The following is a 26,663-nucleotide window of genomic DNA, read 5'->3' on the forward strand; positions in this document are numbered from 1 at the left end:
CACTGTTTATATTGAGGGGCCACCTCTGAGATGTTAACTCAGAACTCAAATATCACCATGAGAGATTACTAAGGGGTAAACTGCAAAGCAGTTCATGAGAGAATACTAAGGGGTATACTACAAAGCAGTTCATGAGAGATTACATTTACATTTACATTTTAGTCATTTAGCAGACGCTCTTATCCAGAGCGACTTACAGGAGCAATTAGGGTTAAGTGCCTTACTAAGGGGTATACTACAAAGCAGTTCATGAGAGATTACTAAGGGGTATACTACAAAGCAGTTCATGAGAGATTACTAAGGGGTATACTACAAAGCAGTTCATGAGAGATTACTAAGGGGGATACTACAAAGCAGGATCAAGGAGTTGACCAGCTAACTTCCCTAAATGTTCTGAAATAACTTGTTTTTTTCAGCTTAAAAAAAAATTATGATCTTTAAATGGACATGGTCTAATTTACTCAACAACCAAAAATGTACAATTGTTTCTGGCTGTTTATCATAGTAAGCTGGCTATAACTAACTATCTACTTTGTAGTATACCCCTATTCAAGGGAATTCGGGACATGGGTGACTAGTTAACGTTAGCTTGGCTCTCTGTGTGTTCGTGCCGTGGGAGGAGGGGTTAGCTCGTTGGCAGAGAGCAATGGCTAGCTAGTATGCTAACTATTCTAGCTAACTAACTGGCTGAATAAGTTGACGACGTACTCACTCAAACTGTCAAAACTAACCCAAAAACGTTACAAAACGTTAGACACGGACACGAATGATCTGCTTGGCGTGTTAACACACTGGTGGTTTGTTGTAACCGAGTATTGGTGCTAAACCGTGTTATTGGAGGCTGGCATGCTAGTTGGCTTTGGCGTCATAGGATTCGGTGCCCTGGACAGTTTTCACGGAAGAATACTGTACCAAGTTAGCTAGCTGAATAAACTAAGTTAGTCTATTCCTAGAAACATTGAACCGCTGTAGTTTACAACAATTATAATTTCTATAGTGGAAGTTGGGAGTTATATTTGAGTGTTTCAGTGAAACGTAAGTGAGGGAGGCCCACTCTCTCGCTTTCCCAGATGTTTAGCGCATTTCATTCCGATCTCCTTTGCATTATTGTAGCCTTTTTCTGTAGCCTGTCAACTATGTGTCTGTCTATCCCTGTTCTCTCCTCTCTGCACAGGCCATACAAACGCTTCACACCACGTGGCTGTTGCCACTCTAATCTGGTGGTCCCTGCGCGCACGACCCACGTGGAGTTCCAGGTCTCTGGCAGCCTCTGGAACTGCCGTTCTGCGGCCAACAAGGCAGAGTTCATCTCAGCCTATGCTACCCTCCAGTCCCTCAATGTCACGGTTTCTGCCGAGGCTGCTCCTTGCTCGGGCAGGCTTCGGCGTTCGTCGTCCCCGGAGTACTAGCTGCGGCCGATCGATGTTTCGGTGTTTGTCTTGTTTGGTCTTTATTGTTTACACCTGTTTCCCATTATGTTGGATTGTATTCCCTATATTAACCCCTGTCTCTCATTGGTACTTTGTGTGTTATTGTTTGTTGTCATTCCGGCAGTTCTGTATGTACGGGTCTTTGTGCTTTCCTCCCTGTTTGGAGGTTTGTTGTTTTGTACGTTGATTTTTACTGTGTACAGTAAATAACGTTGCCAGCCACTCTGTGTCCTGCTTTTGACTTCGCTACCGCATACACGTCGCGCGACACTCGACTTCTTGGCGCTGACGGAAACATGGATTACCACAGAAAACACTGCTACTCTTACTGCTCTTTCCTCGTCTAACCATGTGTTCTCGCATACCTCGAGAGCATCTGGTCAGCGTGGCAGTGGCACAGGAATCCTCATCTCTCCCAAGTGGACATTCTCTCTTTTTCCCCTGACCTATCTGTCTATCTCCTCATTTGAATTCCATGCTGTCACAGTCACTAGCCCATTCAAGCTTAACATCCTTATCATTTATAGATGCTGTTCTTCTACTAATCTCACTGCAACTCCCCTCCAAGTCTCCGACCACTACTTTGTATCCTTTTCTCTCTTGCTCTCCTCCAACACTACTCACTCTGCCCCTACTCAGATGGTAATGTGCCGTCGCAACCTTTGCTCTATCTCTCCCGCTACTCTCGCCTCTTCCATCCTATCATCTCTTCCCTCTGCTAAATCCTTCTCCCTCCGATCTCCTGATTCTGCCTCCTCAACCCTCCTCTCCTCCCTTTCTGCATCTTTTGACTCTCTATGTCCCCTACCCTCCCTCCCGGCCGGCTCGGTCCTCCCCTCCTGCTCCGTGGCTTGACAACTCATTGCGAGCTCACAGAAGAGGGCTCCGGGCAGCCGAGCGGAAATGGAGGAAAACTAGACTCCCTGCGGACCTGTCATCATTGCGAATTGTGACGGCCGGCCGCCCAACAACCTGCCCGCTTTACCCTATCCCCTCCTCTCTTCTCCAGACCATTCCGGAGACCTTCTCCCTTACCTCACCTCGCTCATCAACTCATCCTTGACCGCTGGCCATGTCCCTTCCGTCTTCAAGAGAGCGAGAGTTGCACCCCTCCTCAAAAAACCTACACTCGATCCATCCGATGTCAACAACTACAGACCAGTATCCCTTCTTTCTTTTCTCTCCAAAACTCTTGAGCGTGCCGTCTCTAGCCAACTCTCCTTCTATCTCTCTCAGAATGACCTTCTTGATCCAAACCAGTCAGGTTTCAAGACTGGTCATTCAACTGAGACTGCTCTTCTCTGTGTCACGGAGGCTCTCTGCACTGCTAAAACTAACTTTCTCTCTCTCCTCTGCTCTTATCCTTCTAGACCTATCCGCTGCCTTTGATACTGTGAACCATCAGATCCTCCTATCCACCCTCTCCGAGTTGGGCATCTCCGGCGCTGCTCACTCTTGGATTGCGTCCTACCTGACAGGTCGCTCCTACCAGGTGGCGTGGCGAGAATCTGTCTCCGCACACCACTGGTGTCCCCCAGGGCTCAGTTCTAGGCCCTCTCCTATTCTCTTTATACACCAAGTCACTTGGCTCTGTCATATCCTCACATGGTCTCTCCTATCATTGCTACGCAGACGACACACAATTAATTTTCTCCTTTCCCCCTTCTGATAACCAGGTGGCGAATTGCATCTCTGCATGTCTGGCAGACATATCAGTGTGGATGTAGGATCACCACCTCAAGCTGAACTGCCCGCTCCATGATCTCGCCATCACGGTTGACAACTCCATTGTGTCCTCCTCCCAGAGTGCAAAGAACCTTGGCGTGACCCTGGACAACACCCTGTTGTTCTCCGCTAACATCAAAGCAGTGACCCGATCCTGCAGGTTCATGCTCTACAACATTCACAGAGTACGACCCTACCTTACACAGAAAGCGGCACAGGTCCTAATCCAGGCACTTGTCATCTCCCGTCTGGATTACTGCAACTCGCTGTTGGCTGGGCTCCCTGCCTGTGCCATTAAACCCCTACAACTTATCCAGAACGCCGCAGCCCGTCTGGTGTTCGACCTTCCCAAGTTCTCTCATGTCACCCCACTCCTCCGCACACTCCACTAGCTTCCAGTTGAGGCTTGCATCTACTATAAGACCATGGTGCTTGCCTACGGAGCTGTGAGGGGACGGCACCTCCTTACCTTCAGGCTCTGATCAGACCCTACACCCAAACGAGGGCACTACGTTCATCCACCTCTGGCCTGCTAGCTCCCCTACCTCTACGGAAGCACAGTTCCCGCTCAGCCCAGTCAAAGCTATTAGCTGCTCTGGCACCCCAATGGTGGAACAAGCTCCCTCACGACGCCAGGACAGCGGAGTCACTGACCACCTTCCGGAGACACTTGAAACCCTACCTCTTTAAGGAATACCTGGAATAGTATAAAGTAATCCTTCTACCCCCCCCCCAAAAAAAAGTGGTTGTCCCACTGGTCATAAGTTGAATGAAACAAAAATGTAAGTCGCTCTGGATAAGAGCGTCTGCTAAATGATGTAAATGTAAATGTAAATGTACACTGATGCCTGAGTGAGGGGAGGGGAGATGGTTATGAGAAGGGTGAAAGGTTAGTCAACACTTGCCTAGCAGTATACCATTCTCTGCAATGCTCTGTAAAGCCTGGTTGGCACACACCTCACTCTACAGAGTTATGAAGGAACCAACCAGCCTTCCCGCCTCCCCCCATGAAACCACACGCTGGCAGCCTTATCTCTGCACTCATCTCATAAACATCATCTGCTGTGGTTTCTTACCTCATGCCTCCTCTCTCTGCTCTGCAGCACTTCACACAGCCCTGGGAGTCTGTTCTCTAGTCTGTTTTGCACTCTCTCATTGTGGTCTAGATCCTCATCCTTTGACTGTGTGTAATGACTATTTAGCAAAGTGCTTGTGTGTAAAGGATGATGCATGGTCGCTGTGTTCTGGTGAAAATGGTAAAACTGTATTGATGTAGTGAAAAACAACAGCAAAAACCTCAAACACAACAATAACAACATGACATCATTAACCAAAAACAATAAAAACACATCTCCATCAGCCATGTAAACAGACTGGTATAGTAAGTGCTGCTTATGCCACCTCTGACCTCTGACCTCATCCTTCAGATATATCCTCCACCCCCACTATGAAGCCACTACTATGAAGCTCTTATTACTATTGAAGGGCTCATTTCCAGTGAATCTTCACGGTGAGCTCTTATTACTATTGAAGGGCTCATTTCCAGTGAATCTTCACGGTGAGCTCTTATTACTATTGAAAGGCTCATTTCCAGTGAAGCTACATGCTGAGCTCTTACTACTATCGAAGGGCTTATTTCCAGTGAAGCTACATGCTGAGCTCTTACTACTATCGAAGGGCTTATTTCCAGGGCTCATTTCCAGTGAAGCTACACGGTGAGCTCTTACTACTATCGAAGGGCTTATTTCCAGTGAAGCTACATGCTGAGCTCTTACTACTATCGAAGGGCTTATTTCCAGGGCTAATTTCCAGTGAAGCTACACGGTGAGCTCTTACTACTATTGAAGGGCTCATTTCCAGTGAAGCCACACCAAAATAAGCAACTCTTTGAACCTATGTCTCTGGCAGCCACATGAATCTCTCCGCTGCACAGCAACTCTGTGAACTTCCTGCTTCCTTTGACTTGTTTATCTAACCAAGGTTGCACTCTACATCATCAGTTTTGCAATATTCTATAACAGGTACAGTGCCTATAGAAAGTGCCTATAGAAAGTCTTGAACTTTCTTCACATGTTGTGTTACAAAGTGGGATTGAAATAGATTTACTTGAAATGTTTTGTCATTGTTCTACACAAAATACTCCATAATGTGAAAATAAATTCTACAAAGTTCTACAACTTAATACAATTTTTATAACTAAAATATAGTTGTTGCATAAGTATTTCCCCTTTTGTTTAGGCAAGCCTAAATTAGTTCAGAAGTAACATGTGGCTTAACAAATCACATAATAAGTTATATGGACTCAATCTGTGTGACATAATAGGGATTGACATGATGTTTGAATGGCTACCCGTTCCTCTGTCCCCCATACATACAATATCTATCTGTAAGGTCCCTCAGTAAAGTATTGAATTTAAAACACAGATTCAACTACAAAGACCAGGGAGCTTTTTGAAAGCCTCATAAAGAAGGGCAGTGATTGGTAGATGGGTAACAATAACAAAATCAGACATTGAATATATCTTTAAGCATGGTCAAGTTAATAATTATACTGTGGATGGCAGGTAGCTTAGTGGTTAAGAGCGTTGTGCCAGTAACTGCAAGGTTGCTGGTTCTAATCCCCGAGCCGACTAGGTGAAAAATCTGTCGATGTGCCCTTGAGCAAGGCACTTAACCCTAAATTGCTCCTGTAAGTCACTCTGGATAAGAGCGTCTGATAAATGTATTAAACCACTCAGTTCAATGGCTGTGATGGGAGAAAACTGAGGATTAGGGTGAATCCTTATCTAATCAAGGTATATTAGTGTTTTATTTTGTATTAATCTTAAAAAAATGTTAGAATGTTTCTTCCTCTTTGACATTACAGAGTATTTTGTGTAGACCATTGACAAAAAATGACAATTAAATCCAATTTGATCACACTTTGTAACACAATAAAATGTGAAGAAATCCAAGGGGTTGTAGACTTTCTATAGGCACTGTAGACCTGGTTGCAGAGGTAACCGATTGTGTTTTTGCCTACAAAATATAACTGAATGGCTTTCAAAAATCTGTTGCACAATAATAGTTAGAAAAATTGAATATCTCAATACATCCCAGGTCATCTCTGCTAAGCTACACATGTAGGATCTAAATTCGAGCCAGTTTGCTACAGCAGGAAAATAAGTATTGTGAATTATTATGTGGATTATAATTAATGGACATTTTTGTAGGGGTTAATACATTTTTCAAGTCTGAAATGTCAAAGTGACAATTACAAACTTCAGAAGCCTTTTTAACCCTTTACACTTGAGGGAATTGGCCTATATGGACAGGGCTAAATTGTTGAAATGTTTCTTCAGAAGAAATATGAAATGCATATGCATAACCATGGTAGCAATTGAAAGGGAACCGTTTAGAGATAATGAGGAAATTATTAGACCAAAGGTGAGTACACATACACAACAGTTTACCTGACACAAGACTGAATCCAAACACTACACTGTAGATTTTATGTGCATTTTACATGTACTGTATTTTTCACCACATTTGTTGATAACGAAATGTGAAAATACTCTGGATACATTCATTAACATGATAAGACTATTCCTGGAAAATGTGGGGTAGGTGAAAAATAAGACAAAAAAATGACAAGGGTTTGAGTGAGAGGACTAACTGGTGTCTCCAAGTGGCCAATCACCTCTCCAAGGTCGGAACAATTCCTAAGCAATTTCAATGCACTTTTATGTCTCAAAGAAGAGTCTTCAACTATAAGGTACTTTTTTGAGCTCCCTTTGCTGTGCTGTTGAGGCGCAATCACACTTTTGCTTTGTTTGGAACACAACCCTGCATCCCCCGCCATCACACAATTACTGTTGTTGTTTACACAATACAAAAACAGTCCATTATAAATCACAATCTGGATCAGGTGGGCATGAATTGAAAGCTTGTTCTATTGCCAATTTTTTAAAACATTTTAGTCTATCGCAGACGGTCTTATCCAGAGCGACTTACAGTTAGTGAGTGCATACATCTTTTTTTCATACTGGCCCCCCGTAGGAATCAAACCCACAACCCTGCCGTTGCAAGCGCCATGCTCTACCAACTGAGCTACAACATGACTAGCTCAGTTATAAAATACGATCTTACAGTGTTAGGCTTTCACATGTCAATTCAGAGAAACAGATCATAATTTTGGAGTCATGAGTGCATTCAGGTGCGTGTGCCACGGCAAATTTTCTTTCATTCTGTTCAGAACAACCCAGGGTATGATGATATGTCATCTTGTAACTGTACATCAAATATATTGATCATAAACGTTGACACTGTATATGAATTATTTTTTTTTTTTTTTTTTTTGTCATTTAGCAGACGCTCTTATCCAGAGCGACTTACAGGAGCAATTAGGGTTAAGTGCCTTGCTCAAGGGCACATCGACAGATTTTTCACCTAGTCGGCTCGGGGATTAGAACCAGCGACCTTTCGGTTACTGGCACAACGCTCTTACCCTGAAGTGCTCATTTGGACTCACGGGTGTTTGGCTTTGCTTGTATGACATCAAAGCAGTATTTATTATAATCCTAAACATCTCATCTTTTAAAATACAGAGTCCTCTTAATTGACAGCATTGCCCTCATTCAGACAACAAAACATTTGCAAAAGTTGCCCAATTAGCGGGAGGGATGGGGGCAACTTCGGGTCGCGCACGGTGCTCAAGTTCAGAACAGCTGTCAGTCAAAACCCATACAGCGCTGTGAAGCGCAGAGCCAGAGCTATGACGTCGTGTACAGCATGTTATTGTATAGCCACTACGCTCCAATTTAGGTGCTTATTAGTGCCCAAATCTTCCATTTTCAACCGTATACGGGTACGAGTGTAAAAGGCTACACCTCAAATACTCTACAAGTTTTACATTTACTGCATTGCAGGAAAGTTATTTTGCAACAGGGTGGTCAAATTAATATCCTACATCTGTAGGTCCACACTTTCCATGGCACATAATCTTGCATCACCTGCATATCTTTTGACTAGTTGGTCAAGAAATCCCCTTCCTTACGTCACTCTGTAAACGTGTTCAACATTCAGAATGTAGAGTGAATGTCGTCATCTCACAACGTTTCTAGCCTGTTCTAATCTTAATCAGATGAGATGGTGTTCTCTTGAGGTTTTTGGTGCAGGCTGAGCATCGAGATACTGGGTCATCCCCTGAGAGTCAAAGAGGAACCATGCGTGGTTTGTAAAGGCCAATTTGGCAACATAATCGTGTAAGACACTTTCATCTATCTAAAACCCGGAATCTGTGGAACTGTAGTTTGTGATAAGAGTGCCAGATATTAGACAGAGAAAATGTTGCTGGTTCTTTCAATAAAGATCAACCTGTCTGTGTCAGCCTTACTGTCAAACAAAAATGTAAACTTGCCTGGTGTGTTCTAGCGGTCAAGCCACTGCCTCTGGAGTACATGTACGATGTACCGTTCCCAGCTTGGGAACGGTACATTCTCTCTCCTAACTCTCACGTCTATCGCTCTCTATCCACTAAACATACAAAATACTTAAAATATATATATTTAAAAACTAAACCAAATAAAGCCATGCAACACTAGCTATCATTTCCTCACTGATCAGCCTGTTCTGAGAACAGTTACCAACGACCTGAGACTGAAGGGTAACCACGGACACCTGAGATAGAGAGACAGCCATTCAGTGGCAGCTGCTCAGGTACAGTAGAGACACAACCAACAGTCTGTTACCATGGGAAACAACCAACAGTCTGCTACCATGGGAAACAACCAAGAGCCACATTCACAAAGCCTTCCACACACCGCTCTGTGTGTGTGTGTGTGTGTGTGTGTGTGTGTATCCATGTTTGCGTGTAATGAAGGTGTGTGTGAGAGAGGAGGAGAGAGAGAAACCGGGAAGGAACCATTCTACCAATACCCACAGATGCCAGGTGGTTGCAGGGCTGTGGGTGGTGGTGAGGGTAATAAATGGAAGGATGTAGAGGCAGGGTACTGCTGTGGTTCACCTTCCCCATCTGTAGTTGTGCTATTAGCTAAGAGTAGATGCAGGAGCACCATGCTGCCGTGCCTATACAGTGCTATTAAAGTATACTCACAGGTCTTTAGGACAGAGTGAGCTGTCCTTCTGAGTAGTTTAAAACTTCCCCAGGGGAACTCCACACAGCTGCTAATGCAATTCTGTCATCACATCTGATGTTGGTTTTTGGTATTATATCAAAACCCCCAAAGTATTTTCAGTACATAATTCACAACACAAAACATGTATTCAACATGTTCTCTTTTTTATTTGACCTTTTGTACAACAATTTTTCTAAGAAAGATTGTGAGGTTACATTTTGTTCAAACTGAGTCAATACACTGTATTTTCAACTGTATATTATTTTTACCCATTGACTAAATATGTTTAGCAATTATAGAGATATAAGAGGAAAACTGTACCTCACCCCGACCATACAAACCATTGGCTGATGGATTTACTTATTATTTACTCATCCACAAAACCAGATCATTGTGCGCTTTCAATGCTTAATCTAAAATCTATTCATTTAAGTACATAAAAACATCATTCGCAATCCTCGATCATTCAACGAGATGTTGGCATAATAAATGTGTCCATGTCACCAAATTGATATTGTACAAGATGTACTATTCTGCATACAACCAACACACTTCCATAAAACATATCAACAATAAACTTTAGGACAAGTAAGACCACTGCTTTAGAAAGCGCTTCAATTAAGGACAACATATCAATTGATGAACGCTGGCAACCATACTCTAATCACACACCAGTTCCTTTACTCCTGTTCTATTTCAGCAATGAAACTTATGACATACAAAACACAAACAATGTATACATTTCTCAAACTGTAGACTAAAGGCCTCTCTGGGGGTGTGGCCCCTGTGAAATATATTATTCTGTGTATGGCGTCATGATATAATGGGTATATGATCGTGAGTTTTGACATAAAGTGAAATGCAGTGAAAAGTGGTGAACTTCCAGTCGTATAAAAAAGCATGAGTTGGCGCATACCCAGAAAAATGTTGTGTAGAGGTGCTGACGAACGGCGAGTAAGCTGTAGGCTATGAAAATAAAGTGAGTTGTACTCTATATACAAGCTCCCAGTAATGTTGTGGGTAAACCACCAACGTTTCGGCATTACTCTTCCAGTCTTAACATAAGCAATACCAAATTCTTTATAACTGACAGAAGAGAGCAGCAGAGAGGGTGTTATCGGAACCTGCGTCTGAAACTCTCTACAATGTCCCACAAGAGTCTCTGAAACTCTCTGCTATAATGTCCCACAAGAGTCTCTGAAACTCTCTGCTATAATGTCCCACAAGAGTCTCTGAAACTCTCTGCTATAATGTCCCACAAGAGTCTCTGAAACTCTGCTATAATGTCCCACAAGAGTCTCTGAAATTCTGCTAATGTCCCACAACAGTCTCTGAAACTCTGCTATAATGTCCCACAAGAGTCTCTGAAACTCTGCTATAATGTCCCACAACAGTCTCTGAAACTCTGCTATAATGTCCCACAAGAGAGTCTGAAACTCTGCTATAATGTCCCACAACAGTCTCTGAAACTCTGCTATAATGTTCCACAAGAGTCTCTGAAACTCTGCTATAATGTCCCACAACAGTCTCTGAAACTCTGCTATAATGTCCCACAAGAGAGTCTGAAAAGGAATTACACTCAAAATGGGCGAGTAGTAGCGTTAGAAAAACTCTGTCCTGCTTTACCATAAACTCTGTCCTGCTTTACCATAAACTCTGTCCTGCTTTACCATAAACTCTGTCCTGCTTTACCATAAACTCTGTCCTGCTTTACCATAAAAAACTCAACTGTATTCAAAACGAAACAGACCACATTAACATATTCCAAACAAAACACAAGGTGAATCAGGGATGCTCCTGTACACATTATTGGCATTGTTAGTAGCTAGAGACCTTTCACACACAGGCTTTGCTCTAGTAAAAGCTGCTCTGATATCTCTGAACGTAGGCTAGGGGAAATGCTCGCTAATGGTTCTGTGATTTGAAAAGGAGCGTACAACTACACAGAGGAGCAACATCAGTATTAGTGTTTTCTATCCAATAGGATTGGCAGAACGGAGCGGCAACACAGTGGAGTTGCAGACATTATCTTTTATTAGATAAAGTGCTATCGGAGTATCATAATGAAGTTACCTTCCACATACTCTTTTCTTCACAACTGTAACGGCAGTCCAAGGAAATGGCAACAAAGAAGACTTCCTTTGAGAAATCAGACAAATGCCGCTCTCGATTACTTAGGATCAAAATGTACTGTGAACTTTCATTGGTCCTCTCTCATCAGTAGTGTTTGATAGCTGGGTGGCTCTTCCTCTACCCGTCTGGTGGCAGTTCTCATTTTCTCTGGTCTCACTTACTAACAAACAGTCTCTCACTTCCATTGAATCCCTCTGTCCTGCAGCAGACTGTCCTAGCATGGCCACAGATCTGTTGGTGCCGTTTTACCATCTCCTGCCAGTCATCGCCATGCCATGAAGGAGTTGGCAAGACAGCACAAACAGATCTGGAACCAGGCTAAGACTGTCCTGCTGGAATTGCTGTTACCTTACTCTGCACAGGACACTCAGTGTCTCATGTATTGCACCTCTCTAGTCCCATTTTAAAATGCACTTTCTCTCTACTCAACTTCACCGACACATGCATCTATCGGACTTAATCCTCACTTACATAAAGCTTGGCTTTGTTTCTCCTTATTCTGAGATGATACCGAACATTTCAATGAGATGGCAGAGTCAGTTAAATTTAATTCAGAGTAAAAACAAACAACACATCTCTCTGTTGAGCGCTTCGGACTTCCTGGACCATGTAGTGTAGCAGGAGACTGTGTGCTCTTATCTGAACACAGAAGAAACAGCTATTATGTGAGATACCAAATAAAAGTTGAGCCTCAGAAGACTGAGGATTCCTCAAGGCGTAGGAAGGATAGAGAGCAGAAGAGCTACAGGGCTGTGCAAACAGAGCCACTGCAATGCAGTGCTGCTCCTGTCTGCTCCTAGAGAGGAGTAAGGCTGAGAACATAGAGATTTAACTCATCATGAGGAAGACAGAGGCTGACACGGTAGAACAAGGCAGAGTGGCTAACTGGGAATGAATGCTTTGTCAATGGAAGTGTGAGAGCACACATTTACAAAGATTCAATTAATCTGTGAGAGGAATTAATTACAGTGGGCTCACCATAAAGACCTCTTACAGTGAATAAAATAAATGACTGGATGGGACAGAGCTGATGGTTAATCATTGAAGCACAGCATCTCAATAGTCCAATGGAGAAGACACCAAGGGAAGCTGCAGTTATGGACAGGTATAAAGGATGACTTGATAACAGACACATTCTGCTGTATGTACACAGACAGAGACTTGACAGCCTCCATTGTTGGTCAGTTGGAAGGTTCTTTGTCTTCCATTGAGTGCTGTAGTCTTGTCGCCCTCTGCTGTTGAGATCAACAGCTGGAAGTAAGTTACCCAGGTTAGAGGGCCCTCTGTTGGGCTCTACTCTTCTTTGCTAAGAACCAGGCCTGTGGTAGGCCTCGCTGAAGCCTCAGACTCGAGTGAGGAAGTCTAGGCTTAGGTTGGCAGGGATGTGCAGGGTCTCCAGGCTGAGGGCGGAAGGGGTGTAGGGGAACAGGACAGGGAAGGTGTGCTTGGTGTCCACCAGGAGCCTTGGGACATCATTCCTCTCCTGCAGACGATTCTGAGGACAACAAGATAGACAACATTTGGTGGAAAAATATTATATAAAAGAATAAATATAAAAATTGACCGAAAATAACTGATTAAATAGATGAAGTATCGTTACCTGGATGTTTCGGATAAAGGACACAGTGACTCTTTCCTCAAACTCGTTGAGCGGGGTGTAGAGGTTGAGAATTTTCACGATCTGTACCACAAATAAGACACTGGTTAATACTCTTCCTGTGAACGTTGAGGCATAGTCAGAGTTGTGAGTGGAGCTCTGTGTGCTGGATGCTGTAGGATTGATGATGTGTGACAGGTTTGTGTAACAGGTGTTTAAGTGTACCTGTTGCATTGTGAGAACAGTGCACAGGGAGCAGATGGCCTCGGCGTCCTGGGACGTCTTCTTCTTGACCTGCAGCAGCTGGGCGGCCTGGATAACGGGCTCTATGTTAACCACCGCCCCGCTCTGGTGAAGGTTCTTCCCCCTCAGCCACTCCTCCATCTGACTGATGTTGTACCTGCCCAATCACAGTGAAACACACTTAGTATAGACCCACCTCTTCAGTGAATAGCCTTCATCAAACCCCTTATGCTACTGTAATGAGCTACAGTTATTTTCCCTCTCTGTACCAGTGCTCCTCTCCTCTCAGCAATACTGTATGTACCGTTAAAGGGAAACTCTTTTGGTATTTTTTTCATTAGTCCACTGTTCATAGTCCCATTTTGCATCATCATGATGATGTGGCCAGTGACACTTTCGTTCTTGAAAGTCCAATATCTTGAAAACTAAATTGCTGACATGCAAAACATTTTGGGACTGTATCAACAGTGGACTAATGAAACAAATACCAAAATTTAGCTTTTGGGTAGAGTTTCCCTTTAAGAACCTGGAGTTTTTCCTGGTCAGGCCCTAGTAATATAGAACATCCCCAGCAAGGTTCTGTATATATGTAAACATACCTGAGCTGCATGCCAGTGCTCCAGGAGCAGACGTCTTTCCTGAGCAGCAGGTTGTTGAGGGTGATAGCGTTGATGCTGTAGAACAGTTGCCGGACCACCTGGCTTGCTATCTCTGGGTCCAGGCCATGCTCGCCCATCACACCGTGGAACTGGCCCAGCTGTTTGATCAGGGCCTCCAGGGTGTAGCTCCCTGGGCCCTCCCCGTCCATACTGGAGGAGCGGTTCCTGTAACCCATGGGCTTTACTCCCGCCAGGCTGGGGATGCTCTCACTCTCCAACATGGCCGACACTGCCCGGGGGAAGGAAGGAGATAGTCTTTCATGCAACGTATTCATTCATTCATACATTTCTATAGGTTTCATTGGTTAACTTTTCTCAATTTAGGAAACCTAAGTACTGAACTATATGTAGATCAGTAATATAAGGGAATACAGTATAAAAGTCTAATATCATGTAAGTAATTCTTCAATGTGAAAACAGCGGTACAATCAACCCAGAATGAAGAATAAGTTGGTCCATTTCCAATTCCATTGTCCCTAACTTCTGGACCATACAGCTCGTGGCCCTTAGCTCCCCCAGCTCCTCACCGATCATGGGCTGCATCATGTGCTCTGCCACCTTGATGAGCTGCTGGTAGATCTGAATGGAGAGATCACTCAGCACCTGGCGGTACTCTGCCAGGTCAAAGTTCTTCAGACAGTGCTCATTCTGCTTGGCTGTGTTCTGAGTCATAAAGGCCTGGGAACACACAACAAGACAGGGATGACAGTTGTAGAGAGTTACAATTTGTAGAGTGTTTACAACAAGTGTATTTATGTTGCTCTAGAAAAGTCTGTAATCTTTAAAATGCATTGTGTATGTAGAGAGATCAAGGAGTAATCCGATTGTATATTTCAATGAGCTCAAGTACTGAACATCTAGCATCTCTTCACAGTTTATAATGAGCACAATAATCTCTGAAAGATCAATAAGTCTCACCTCATCTCCACTGTACTGTTTGAGACAGTGCAGCAGACGACTCGTGTTGGCCAGCCAGAAGGAGGTCATCTCAAAGTCATTATTGTTTTTCTGCAGTGGAATTGTAAAATGAAAGTGTGTTAAATACCAGAATCGCTGTACTGTATTTCTGACCAATCTTTCCTCGCAATTGACTTCCAAAGATCCATTGCAAACAGATATTAAAGTATGTGTGAAGTCTCCATCCATATGTGTGAATAGAACTCTGTATCTATACCTTGAGGACCTTCTTGATGGCGTTGATGGAGGAGGTGAGCAGAGAGTGGACCTTCTGGTCATCGTTGATGTAGTCTGCATGGCGGATGCACATGAAGAGGATGTAGGCAGGTAGACAGGGAACTGTGGCTGATACAGCCTGGGGCTTCATTTCTGGAAACACCAAACAGCACATTTTCGGTCACAATAACATACAGTTATTACAATAACATTACATTTCAATAACATGCAGTTATTACAATAATATTACATTTCAATAACATTGGAACAAGTTCATCCACTATTCCAGTGATCATTGTAGTCATCGTGTGGATTTGAGAATATAATGATATGTTCTGGACTGGACAGGTGTTGTACTTGTGATGCTGTCCTATCATAGCTGATTTGAGTTGCCACATCGTACCAGTGATGAGTGTTTTGACCAGCAGGGCCTCATCCTCCTTGTAGTACTCCAGCATGCCCTCAAAGTCCTTCTCTCTGCGCTGGACAGTCACCTGGCGGGTCAGCTGTGGCTTGGCCTTGGTGGACTGGGATGATGCTGCAGTCACAGACACCAGACAGGGAAGAAGACAAAGTGGTCACTAATATTGCAATAACAGTCATAGTAATGCATATTAACCATCATACTGTAGGTCCATCATTAGGCCTTTATTACAGCTCAGTGAGACCAATACAGACAATATTCATTAGTACCTCCAGCTCTCTCACCTTCCACCTCTGGTACTTTCTTCATGTAAATCCTCAGCTGCTTCTTCAGCTTCCTCTCGTTCTTCTCCAGTTTCTCCACAAGCTCTTTTAAGTCCTGTAGTAGCAGAAACATTCAAGACAGTCAACACAACAGAGCTCTGGGCCAATAGGTGTCCTTGGGCCCGTATTCACAAAGAGTCTCAGAGGAGGAGTGCTGATATAGGATTAGTTTAACCTTTTAGCTCATTATGAATAAGATTATATGGATGGAGTGGGGGGGGTAGATATTGTACTCACTAGGTTGTCGTTGGTGAGGCGGGTGATCTCCTGCTGGATGCTGTACTCCACCTGGGCCTCAGGAGACAGAGACATGGTGTGGTTCAGCATCTCCTGTTTCTTCTCTATGTCATCCTTCAGCAGCTCAATCTGGGTGTTGAACGCCGCCAGCTCATCCTCGTGCTTCCTGGCCTGAGACTGAAGCTGGGCCTCCAGCAGCCTGGGAGAGAGGAGGTGAGGGGCAGACAGGGAGAAGACGAAAGAGAGAGGGGCTGGTTACAATACGTCTAAAGCTGACCAAACCTTCACAAACTTCTACCTTGTAGAATTCCTGTACCATAGTGTGGAGACTTACTGTATTCAATATGGTTTCATATGTCATTTACATCATAACCGCCACAGTTTGAGCTTCTTTTTGTCCCATTAAATTATTTCCATTTTACCACAGACATAGGAAGAGGGTAGGAGATTAAGCATGAAGGCAGTAAGTAGAGAAGGAAAGCAGAAGACGACAACCTGGCCACTTGCTTTAGACCCTGGTATGCCAGGCCCAGCTCGCCATCTTCATTCAAATAACCCCAGTCTGAAGCTCTGCTGTCGCCGGCAAGGCAGGAGGGGGGAGAGAGAGAGAGAGAGAGAGAGAGAGAGAGAGAGAGAGAGAGAGAGAGAGAGAGAGAGAGAGAGAGAGAGAGAGAGAGAGAGAGAGAGAGAGAGAGAGAGAGAGGAAGAAAGAGAGGAAGGAAGAAAGAAAGAGAGAGGAAGGAAGGAAGAAAGAGAGAGAAGGAAGGAAGAAAGAGAGAGGAAGGAAGAAGAAAGAGAGAGGAAGGAAGAAAGAAAGAGAGAGGAAGGAAGAGTGGAAGGGAGAGAAATGGAAGTGAAAAAAAATTGACATGAGAAAACAGAACAGAGCAAGAGGAGTTAGCACCACAGAGAGGTAGAGCAGAAACCTCAAGAGGAACCAGAGATTTTGCAGTTAAAATCTTATAGCTGACATAGCAAAAAGCCCTCACACACACGCGCGAACTGGCACAGACAGACAGACAGAGACAGACACAGACTACCATCTCCTCTAAAGCACAGTGATGGACCTCTCTCTAGGCAAAAGCTTCCATATGCACCTAGACCCACAGGGATGTTCACCCTTTTAAAACCAGATCATTTCTGCAGGGTGAGAGGGTGTCATTATATGGCCACCTGCCTCTCATTACTGCCATCTATCTGCAGGGTCATGTTGCCATAACGACAATGTCTAACACTTCCCTAAAGGTTAAAAGGTTCTGCTCTCCAGACACAACAGAGATGTTAAATCAGCATGGTGTCTAGGCTAGATTCCTCTAGCCGGGCCGGGACACAGAGAATGAAAGATAAATAAAAAGGACAGGAATAGATCACGAGGGAATGGAAGATTGCTCTGAGTCGAGATGAATCTGTGTGCTTCGAGTGGCTCATCATGAGCAACACAAATGTCTTCCCTCCCTGGTAATCTGAGAGGGGGGAGGGGGGCAACGACAATGGGGTGGAATCAAAAGCATTGCAGTTTGCCATCAATATGTCACCAGAACTTCAGAATGATGGGGCCAGTTTTGATCAGAAAGGTGACCTGATGTTACCCTGAAAGGAAAATTCCAACCCTCTGTGATATTTCTGAACTGCCTCTCGGGGCTAGCCTAGTTAAAATTTTCATTTGGAAAAATCTGCACTAAAATAGCTTTTTGGTTTGTTTGTCTGTCTGTCTGTCAGGTACTGATGGACCTCAGACATCCTCTTTAGCAGGAGTTTGAGCCAAACGATCCCAGCGGTAGTAAGGCTCCTGAACGTTGAAAACCACCAGTAGGACCAGCGGACTGGCCTACAGCTAACATTGAAGTTGACAGAGCGTTCTATTGTGTATAGTGTATATACTGTAGTGTGCAGATGATCGTTAAATCGCTCATGAACTGAACTTTTTATTGTCTGTGTGTGTCCTCTGTCAATCCCTGATTATGTGTTTTTATGTATGCACAGAGCCGCATGTCCCCATGGGGACAATAAAGTCATTCTGTTATCTTCTCTTACGTTGAACATACTGTAGCTAAACGGTGTCTGTTGGACTACAACTGACTGATGTTGGCAGTAGAACTGAAAGCTGGGCATAGAGGTACAGTAGTGAACGTCTCTAGGCAATCTCCAGTTGGACAAAACTACAGTAGGCAACACTTACGGAATTGTATGTAGTCACATAGAATGAAAGCTGAACCACCAGTGTGACAAATTAACCCATTTCCATTTCACCCTGTCAATCCATAAGTAACAATGTGATATTTACATTGAAAAACATTGCTGCCCATTCTGTGCACTAGTGGGTATGAGAGAAAAACCAGAAATGCCCATATTCATCACAGGCCTGTTTGTTTTCTATTACTGCACTCACAATAGGAGGTAAAGAAAGACAAACGTACTTCTTAGACTCACAGAGTCCATGGTAGGCCCTCACAGCCTCCTCCTTGTCTATGGGCTTCTTGCTGTTGGTCCATTCAGCCTCGTTATTGGTTTCCTATGAAGAGGAGAGGGCGAGACATACAGGTCAATTTGTGACGGCATCGTGGAGGTAGTAAAGACATTGGGAGAGAGTTGGTGGATACAACTGCTTTATAAGGTAATGAATCATGCAGACATTTATCGATTAATCTTTTTTCCTCTTTAGATCAAACTCAATCAGTGTTTAATACTCACTGATAAACCTCAGTCATACAGTATATTGTAGTAAAACTGTCCTCAACACACTTTCATACCAGTCTAGCTCAGCATCTGAACCAATCAGCTTAAACAATTGGGGAAGGAATAATCAGAGAGACAGGCCATCATCTTTGAGGGCAAAACATGTCAATCATAATCACATCCTTCTAAGGAGTATGACATGCCAAGCATATCCTCCACTAACCTAGAAGGTGGGACTGGGAGAGAGCAGCTCAGTAGTCTGATATATTAACTAGACAGCCACATAAAGAGAGTCATGATACTGACAGTGATCTCCTCCTCCTTCTGCCACATCTCTCTCTCTCTGTTAGGGAAATGTCTTTGTGAGGCGTGAGGGGGAATGAGAATTGGAGAGATACGCCTCTGTGATTAAAAGCTGTTTGTTCTTCTGCTTTCCACACCATCGTCCTTTCTAGTCTCCTGTCCTTGAGTCTGAGCTCCCAAACCAAACGTTACGCTCTTCATCAGGACATAACTTCAGATGAATACACTGTAGGAACATTACCATGTTAGGACTGATCTGCCATCGACTCCCAGTCTTTTACACTCCTAGTCCCATCTCAGTTGGAGGTCTGACTTGGAGGCCAGTCTCTGTCAAAAGTCTCATAATGAGACTCTCTAGTTACATACTAGTCTATACATATTAATGGTCCCATGTGGCTCAGTTGGTAGAGCATGGCTGTTATGACAAGTTTCTCTGGTATCAACGCCAGGGTTGTGGGTTCGATTACCACGGGAGAGCAGTACGAAAAAGTATGAAAATGTATGCACTCACTACAGTAAGTAGCTCTGTATAAGAGCGTCTGCTAAATGACTAAAATGTACCTTTGTCTGAACCCAACTAGAATGTAACATTTGATCAAATGTCTTATTCAACTTTTTTGTTTTGTGTAAGAAGCTAGTCACTGAAGTCCATAATATACAGGACTGACTATCATGTGCTTTTCATCATATGGCTGATTTGACCCAATAAAATTTCACCACATTATAATCATGTTGCCCATCAAACCAGAGTCACAAACAAGAAAAGTATATCAGCCGTCCTTAATGTGTCTGTAGATAACCTTTTGATAAGCAAACAGGGACATATAAACTGGACAATCAATGCTGCATTTCCCAAGTACAGGCAACCAAAGCCATGTCAACTTAACTCCCAGTTTGTCAACTTACGATGTGATTGGTTGTCTCCTCTTTCTGATGGGCTGCACTGACAATCTGAGTCCTGAGGATGAGGACCTCCTCCTTGCGCACTTCCAGCTCCTCATTGGCTGCTTTGAGCTGGCCAAGCAGCAGGTTGTAGCCGTCCTGCAGCTCATTGGAGGAGCTGTTCTGGGAGGCGTGGTCAGCGATGGCCTTCCTCAGTTCGTTCAGGTCGTTCTTCAGCTTTTTGTTCTCAGACTCCAGCTCCTGCCTCTGTGGAAACACACGGCCAAAGTACAAAGAGATTTATTGGCAATCTAAAATTGAGCTTAGGTAATCATTGGTTATAAAAGTGATTAAATACCAAGGCTCAATGTGGGAAAGAATGACAGTGATTGATAACAATAAAAGTAATAAAGTAATATACAATGAGTGTACAAAACATTAAGAACACCTGCTCTTTCCATGACATAGACTGACCAGGTGAATCCAGGTGAAAGCTATGATCCCTTATTGATGTCACTTGTTAAATTCACTTCAATCAGTGTAGATGAAGGGGAGGAGACAGGTTAAATAAGGATTTTTAAGCCTCGAGACAACTGAGACATGGATTGTGTATGTGTGCCATTCAGAGGGTGAATGGGCAAAGACAAAATATTTTAGTGCCTTTGAACGGGTTATGGTAGTAGGTGCCAGGCACACCTGTTTGTGTCAAGAACTACAACGCTGCTGAGTTTTTCATGCTCAACAGTTTCCCGTGTGTATCAAGAAAGGTCCACCACCCAAAGGACATCCAGCCACCTTCACCACTGTGGGAAGCATTGGAGTCAACATGGGCCAGCATCCCTGTGGAACGCTTTAGACACTTTGTAGAGTCCATGCCCCGACAAATTGAAGCTGTTCTGAGGGCAAAGGGGGGGTGCAACTCAATATTAGGAAGGTGTTCTTAATGTTTTGTACACTCACTGTAGAGCAGAATAATATGTGATTGCTGCCACATTGAGTATGTTTACATGCACACTAATAATTTTATATTAAACTGATTATGGCAGTAGGCCGAGTATGGAAATAGTCATGTAAACGCCTTACTCTGCTTATCTTAAACGGTGTACGGTCATAATCGATGTAAGCATACGCTGATTAAACCACCTGGTTTTCTGAGCAATCTTTTGAATTATTAGGACATGTAAACAGCTTAGTCGGCGTTCCAGCAGTGTATTTTATCTAGGCATGTGACAGCACCGGTAGTGCAAGCCTCCCTCTTATGCGCGAGTGAAGTGAGTTCGGAAAAACTGAAAGAATACATCTTACAAATAATTTTGGCAAACAGACTTTATATATCCAAACTCAGAATCAAATTGGCGTCACAAAAACAACATGGTCACCGTGATAGAATGTTTATTTTGAATACCGATTTTCTGCATTTATCAGAGTCATTTACAATCAGGAAGCCTGATTTCAGATGTGTCCATGGAAACAGGATTATTAGGGAAATCATTTTTCTTGCAAAGCATGTAAACGTTTTAAACAATCTATTATAGTAATCTGACTATCCATAATAATAGTATTTTTGTGTGTATGTAACCGTGCTCATTGTGAGTAGCTTAGTAAGTAAATATTTTTAGAGACATCAAAACCTTTTGTAGTTGATATTCATTTTAGCTATAGCAAGTAGCTATTTAGCTACAGTATGGCAGGGGTAGGCAACCTGAGCCGATTATTGTCGGAGCGAATGGTCGAAGGACCGGAAAATAATTATAATAACTTGTACACTGCAAAGTGACCACAACTAAGCCCAAAAAGAGATTGTATTTGAAAATAACAAATCATTTCATACCGTGATTACATTGAGACACGATCACGTCTTTTTTATTTGTGGGAATACTTGGAAACAGATTTCCTAAATTAAACAGATTTTTAGCTGAATTCCTAGTGATTAATGGAAATGTTGGGGAGACCAAAACAAAAACGTTTGGGGGCCCAAATAAAAATCACTTGCAGGCCCTGAGCTAAGGAATGTAGGTAAAAGCCACCCTTGGCTTTCAGACTACTGCAGTTGATAAATGGATAGACTGACAAGATGATTAATATTCTAAGATACCGTACCAGTGACTTATAGTGCTCAACTCTCTCTCTGCAGTGACATTTTGCTCAGCTACAGTAGGACTAATGGCTCAAACCATATCAAATCTAAACCATGTGGCTTGTGCTATTATGGTGCTATTGACCGAGATGCAAAAAGCAAGCCCCCTGTAGAGATGGGCCAATTTTTTGGGGTTACAGGTACAAATCTTTTCATATATTCAGTTCATATCACATTTTCATTTATTATTTTCCATATATCTATTTCTGTTGTAACATAAAACAAATATTCAAATTTTGCTCATATTACAAAGTTGATGATTTACAGTACTGTAGCAGTCATCATTCATGTCACAGAATGCAAAGAACAAAACCTATTTACTCTCACAATACAATAGTGTCGTTTTAGCTATTTTTAGTGTAAGTGAAGTAAGTATTCCACAGCAAAATGTTAAAATTGTATTCTCTTGTACTTTGAACTCTCACTTGACTCAATTCAAAGAGCACTTTGAGACGGACTCTTCTGATAATCTTGTAATGCATCCGTCTTAATCACACTGTTTAGCTCTACTATGCCATAGAAGTTAATGATTTATTATCCATGCCAAAAGCAAGAGAGAGTGGTTCTCTCTCACCAAGGCACATAAAAGAAAATGGTCTCTGTGTTTGCGTGTTCTTTCCCTTTACACATTACCTGAACATCAAATTCTGCCCCAGGGGTGCCCATCAGTGTGGTCTCTCTCTCTACATGGCACCCTCCCATCAGAGCATCCCTGCTGCAACCCCGTCACTCTATTCCCACCCACCTCTCTCTCGCTCTCACCCAAATCCTGCCTGTCCCACCGGCATCTCTACCCAACTCTCTCCACAAACCGCTCTCTTTTGCCTAAATTATACCATGTACCCATGCCGTGCCTGCCTGCCAGTATCTCTCTCTATCCTACCATGTACCCATGCCCTGCCTGCCTGCCTGCCTGCCAGTATCTCTCTCTATCCTACCATGTACCCATGCCCTGCCTGCCTGCCTGCCAGTATCTCTCTCTATCCTACCATGTACCCATGCCCTGCCTGCCAGTATCTCTCTCTATCCTCTGGAAGTTCTACTCACCCACAGTTTCAGAGGCAGTACGGCCAAAGGCAGCAGAACAGCCAGAGTGAAGAAGAAATCGAACACCACAAATAGAGACATCCCACTGCAGACTAGTACCGCACACTGTCCGTGCATGTGTGTATGTATGTATGTATGTTAGTGTGTGTATATGTGTGGCAGTGGATGGATCTGTACCTTGAGACTGTTGTAGGCCAGGTCCTCACTCTCTTGCTCTGACGTGGTCTTTGGATCAATTCCCTAAGCAAGATAGTAAAAAGTATTTATTCCACTTCGGGTTGATAAGGTGGAGGCAGGCAGCTATTATGCAATGTTATTACCCAAGCACCAAGCTTGAGGATCACAATCACGATCCTGATCTTAAACTTAAAGGTATTCAAGACAAAATATTTTTAAGATCAAAAGCTCAACCTGCAGTAATGGGAGAAACTTCTGTGTAAATCTTTTAGAAGCATACAAAAACAAGCTAGAAAAGAACACTACACTAGACTGAGACATGGGCCCACCTTGCCCTTAGCCTGGTCCTCCATCTTTTCCAGGTTGACTTGCAGTCTCTTCCTCTCCTGTTCCAACTCTCTAACACGCTTCTGCAGCTTCATGAACACACCAATGTCCATTGCTGCCTTCTCCACTCCCATCTCCTGCAGGGTGACAATGTCAGGTCACAACAAAAACCTAGCACAAGCAACTATGTACAGACTGTATAAGACTGGATTATACTGGTTCATACTGGTTAAGAGGGTCTTACCTCTACGAGCTGGATGGCATCGTCAGCGTCTCCCACCTCCGAGGTAGAAATGGAAGGATAGTTGGAGTCAGACTCCAGGCTGCTCTGAGTAGAATTGTTTCTCCTGTGGCCAGGTTGGAACTGAAGGGTAGAAGGAGACAGAGAACCATTGGACATTATCTTGGCATAGGACACTTACATGCACATGTGCACGGATGCACACACAGGCGCACGCACACAGTTACCTTGGCCTCCTGTAGGTTGTCATATCTCTGCTCCAGTCTGGAGAACTCCCTGAGCAGGTTCTGGTAGCGCTGCCTCTCCTCATCCAGCTCTGCCTGGACCCGACCCACACTCTGGGATGCACTGCTCTCCTGGTCTGAAACACAGACACAAAGGACCAGTCCACATCAATCATTTTCATTCACTTCCAACTTAGTCTCTACTTACACACTGAACAAAAATATAAACATGCAACAATTTCAACAATTTTATTGAGTTACAGTTCATATAAGGAAATCAGTCAACTGAAATACATTCATTAGGCCCTAAACTATGGATTTCACATGACTGGGAATAGAGACATGCATCTGTTGGTCACAGATACACTACATGACCAAAACAATGTGGACACCTGCTAGTCAAACATCTAATTCCAAAATCATGGGCATTAATATGGAGTTGGTCCCCCCTTTGCTGCTATAACAGCCTCCACTCTTCTGGGAAGGCTTTCAACTAGATGTTGGAACATTGCTGCGGGGACTTGCTTCCATTCAACCACAAGAGCATTAGTGAGGTTGGGCACTGATGTTGGGCGATTAGGCCTGGCTCGCAGTAAGCGTTCCATTTCATCCCAAAGGTGTTCGATGGGGTTGAGCTCAGGGCTCTGTGCAGGCCAGTCAAGTTCTTCCACACCGATCTTGACAAACCATTTCTGAATGGACCTCGCTTTGTGCACGGGGGCATTGTTATGCTGAAACAGGAAAAGGCCTTCACACACAGGCGTACACACACAAGAATAGCACTTTTGTGCGGCTGTTCGGCAGCAGCTAATGGGGATCCATAATAAATACAAATACAATACATGGAAACCCATTTCATGAAGCTCCCGACGAACGAACAGTTATTGTGCTGACATTGCTTCCAGAAGCAGTTTGGAACTCGGTAGTGAGTGTTGCAACCGAGGACAGACTAATTTTACAAGCTACACGCTTCAGCACTCGGCGGTCACATTCTGTGAGCTTGTGTAGCCTACCATTCGTGGCTGAGCCGTTGTTGCTTCTAGACATTTCCACTTAACAATAATAGCACTTACAGTTGACCGGGGTAGCTCTAGCAGGGCAGAAATTTTATGAACTGACTTGTTGGAAAGGTGGCCGATGCCAAGTTGAAAGTCGCTGAGCTCTTCATTAAGGCCATTCTACTGCCAATGTTTGTTGATGGAGATTGCATGGCTGTGTGCTCGATTTTATATACCTGTCAGCAATAGTAGCGGCTGAAATAGCCGAATCCACTAATTTGAAGGGGTGTCCACATACTTTGTATATATAGTGTACCTTAAACAAAAGGTAGGGGTGTGGATCAGAAAACCAGTCAGTATCTGGTGTGACCACCATTTATTTGCCTCATGCAGCGCAACATCCTTCGCATAGAGTTGATCAGGCTCTTGATTGTGGCCTGTGGAACGTTGTCCCACTCCTCTTCAATGGCTGTGTAAAGTTGTTGGATATTGGCGGGAATTGGAACACACTGTCATACACGTCGATCCAGAGCGTCCCAAACATGTGCAATGGGTGACATGTCTGGTGAGTTTGCAGGCCATGGAAGAACTGGGACATTTTCTGCTTCCAGGAATTGTGTACAGATCCTTGCAACATGGGGCCGTGCATTATCATGCTGAAACATGAGGTGATGTCGGCGGATGAATGGCACGACAATGGGCCTCAGGATCTCGTCACGGTATCTCTGTGCATTCAAATTGCCATTGATCAAATGCAATTGTGTTTGTTATCCTTTAGCTTATGCCTGCCCATACCATAGCCCCACCGCCACCATGGGGCACTCTGTTCGTCAACATCAGCAAACCACTCGCCCACACGACGCAATACACGCTGTCTGCCATCTGCCCGGTACAGTTAAAACCGGCATTCATCCGTGAAGAGCACACTTCTCCAGCGTGCCAGTGGCCATCGAAGGTGAGGATTTGCCCACTGAAATCGGTTACGACCCCGAACCGCAGTCAGGTCAAGACCCTGGTGAGGATGAAGAACACGCAGATGAGCTTCCCTGAGACAGTTTATGACAGTTTGTGCAGAAATTCTTCGGTTGTGCAAACACACAGTTTCATCAGCTGTCCGGGTGGCTGGTCTCAGACGATCCCGCAGGTGAAGAAGCCGGATGTGGAGCTCCTGGGCTGGCGTGGTTACATGTGGTCTGCAGTTGTGAGGCGGGTTGGACGTACTGCCAAATTCTCTAAAACAACATTGGTAGAGAATTAACATTCAATTCTCTGGCAACAGCTCTGGTGGACATTCCTGCAGTCAGCATGTCAATCGCATGCTCACTCAAAACTTGAGACATCTGTGGCATTGTGTTCTGTGACAAAATTGACTATAGCTCAGCCTTCAACACCATAGTACCCTCCAAGCTCATCATTAAGCTCGGGGCCCTGGGTCTGAAACTCGCCCTGTGCAACTAGGTCCTGGACTTGCTGACGGGCCGCCCCCAGGTGGTGAAGGTAGGAAACACCACCTCCACTTCACTGATCCTCAACATTGGGGCCCCACAAGGGTGCCTGCTCAGCCCCCTCCTGTACTCCCTGTTCACCAATG

At 43.9% G+C, this 26,663-nt stretch overlaps 1 protein-coding gene across 1 annotated transcript in view; it reads right to left on the reverse strand.

The window, feature by feature from the left end:
* Positions 1 to 9,427: 9,427 nt before the first annotated feature.
* LOC121573861 (unconventional myosin-Vb-like) overlaps positions 9,428 to 26,663 on the reverse strand; it is an 89,111-nt gene continuing 71,875 nt past the window's right edge. Inside the window, 17 exon segments of the mRNA XM_045222639.1 lie at positions 9,428 to 12,899; positions 13,005 to 13,085; positions 13,227 to 13,401; positions 13,844 to 14,132; positions 14,431 to 14,581; positions 14,822 to 14,911; positions 15,078 to 15,229; positions 15,480 to 15,614; positions 15,770 to 15,878; positions 16,061 to 16,259; positions 16,556 to 16,633; positions 18,478 to 18,572; positions 19,946 to 20,188; positions 23,283 to 23,345; positions 23,612 to 23,746; positions 23,854 to 23,973; positions 24,078 to 24,211. Coding sequence (XP_045078574.1) covers positions 12,747 to 12,899; positions 13,005 to 13,085; positions 13,227 to 13,401; positions 13,844 to 14,132; positions 14,431 to 14,581; positions 14,822 to 14,911; positions 15,078 to 15,229; positions 15,480 to 15,614; positions 15,770 to 15,878; positions 16,061 to 16,259; positions 16,556 to 16,633; positions 18,478 to 18,572; positions 19,946 to 20,188; positions 23,283 to 23,345; positions 23,612 to 23,746; positions 23,854 to 23,973; positions 24,078 to 24,211 — 2,402 coding nt within the window. The 3' untranslated portion in view covers positions 9,428 to 12,746.

The sequence above is a fragment of the Coregonus clupeaformis genome, chromosome 9, assembly GCF_020615455.1.
Source record: "Coregonus clupeaformis isolate EN_2021a chromosome 9, ASM2061545v1, whole genome shotgun sequence".
Classification (NCBI taxonomy): domain Eukaryota; kingdom Metazoa; phylum Chordata; class Actinopteri; order Salmoniformes; family Salmonidae; genus Coregonus; species Coregonus clupeaformis.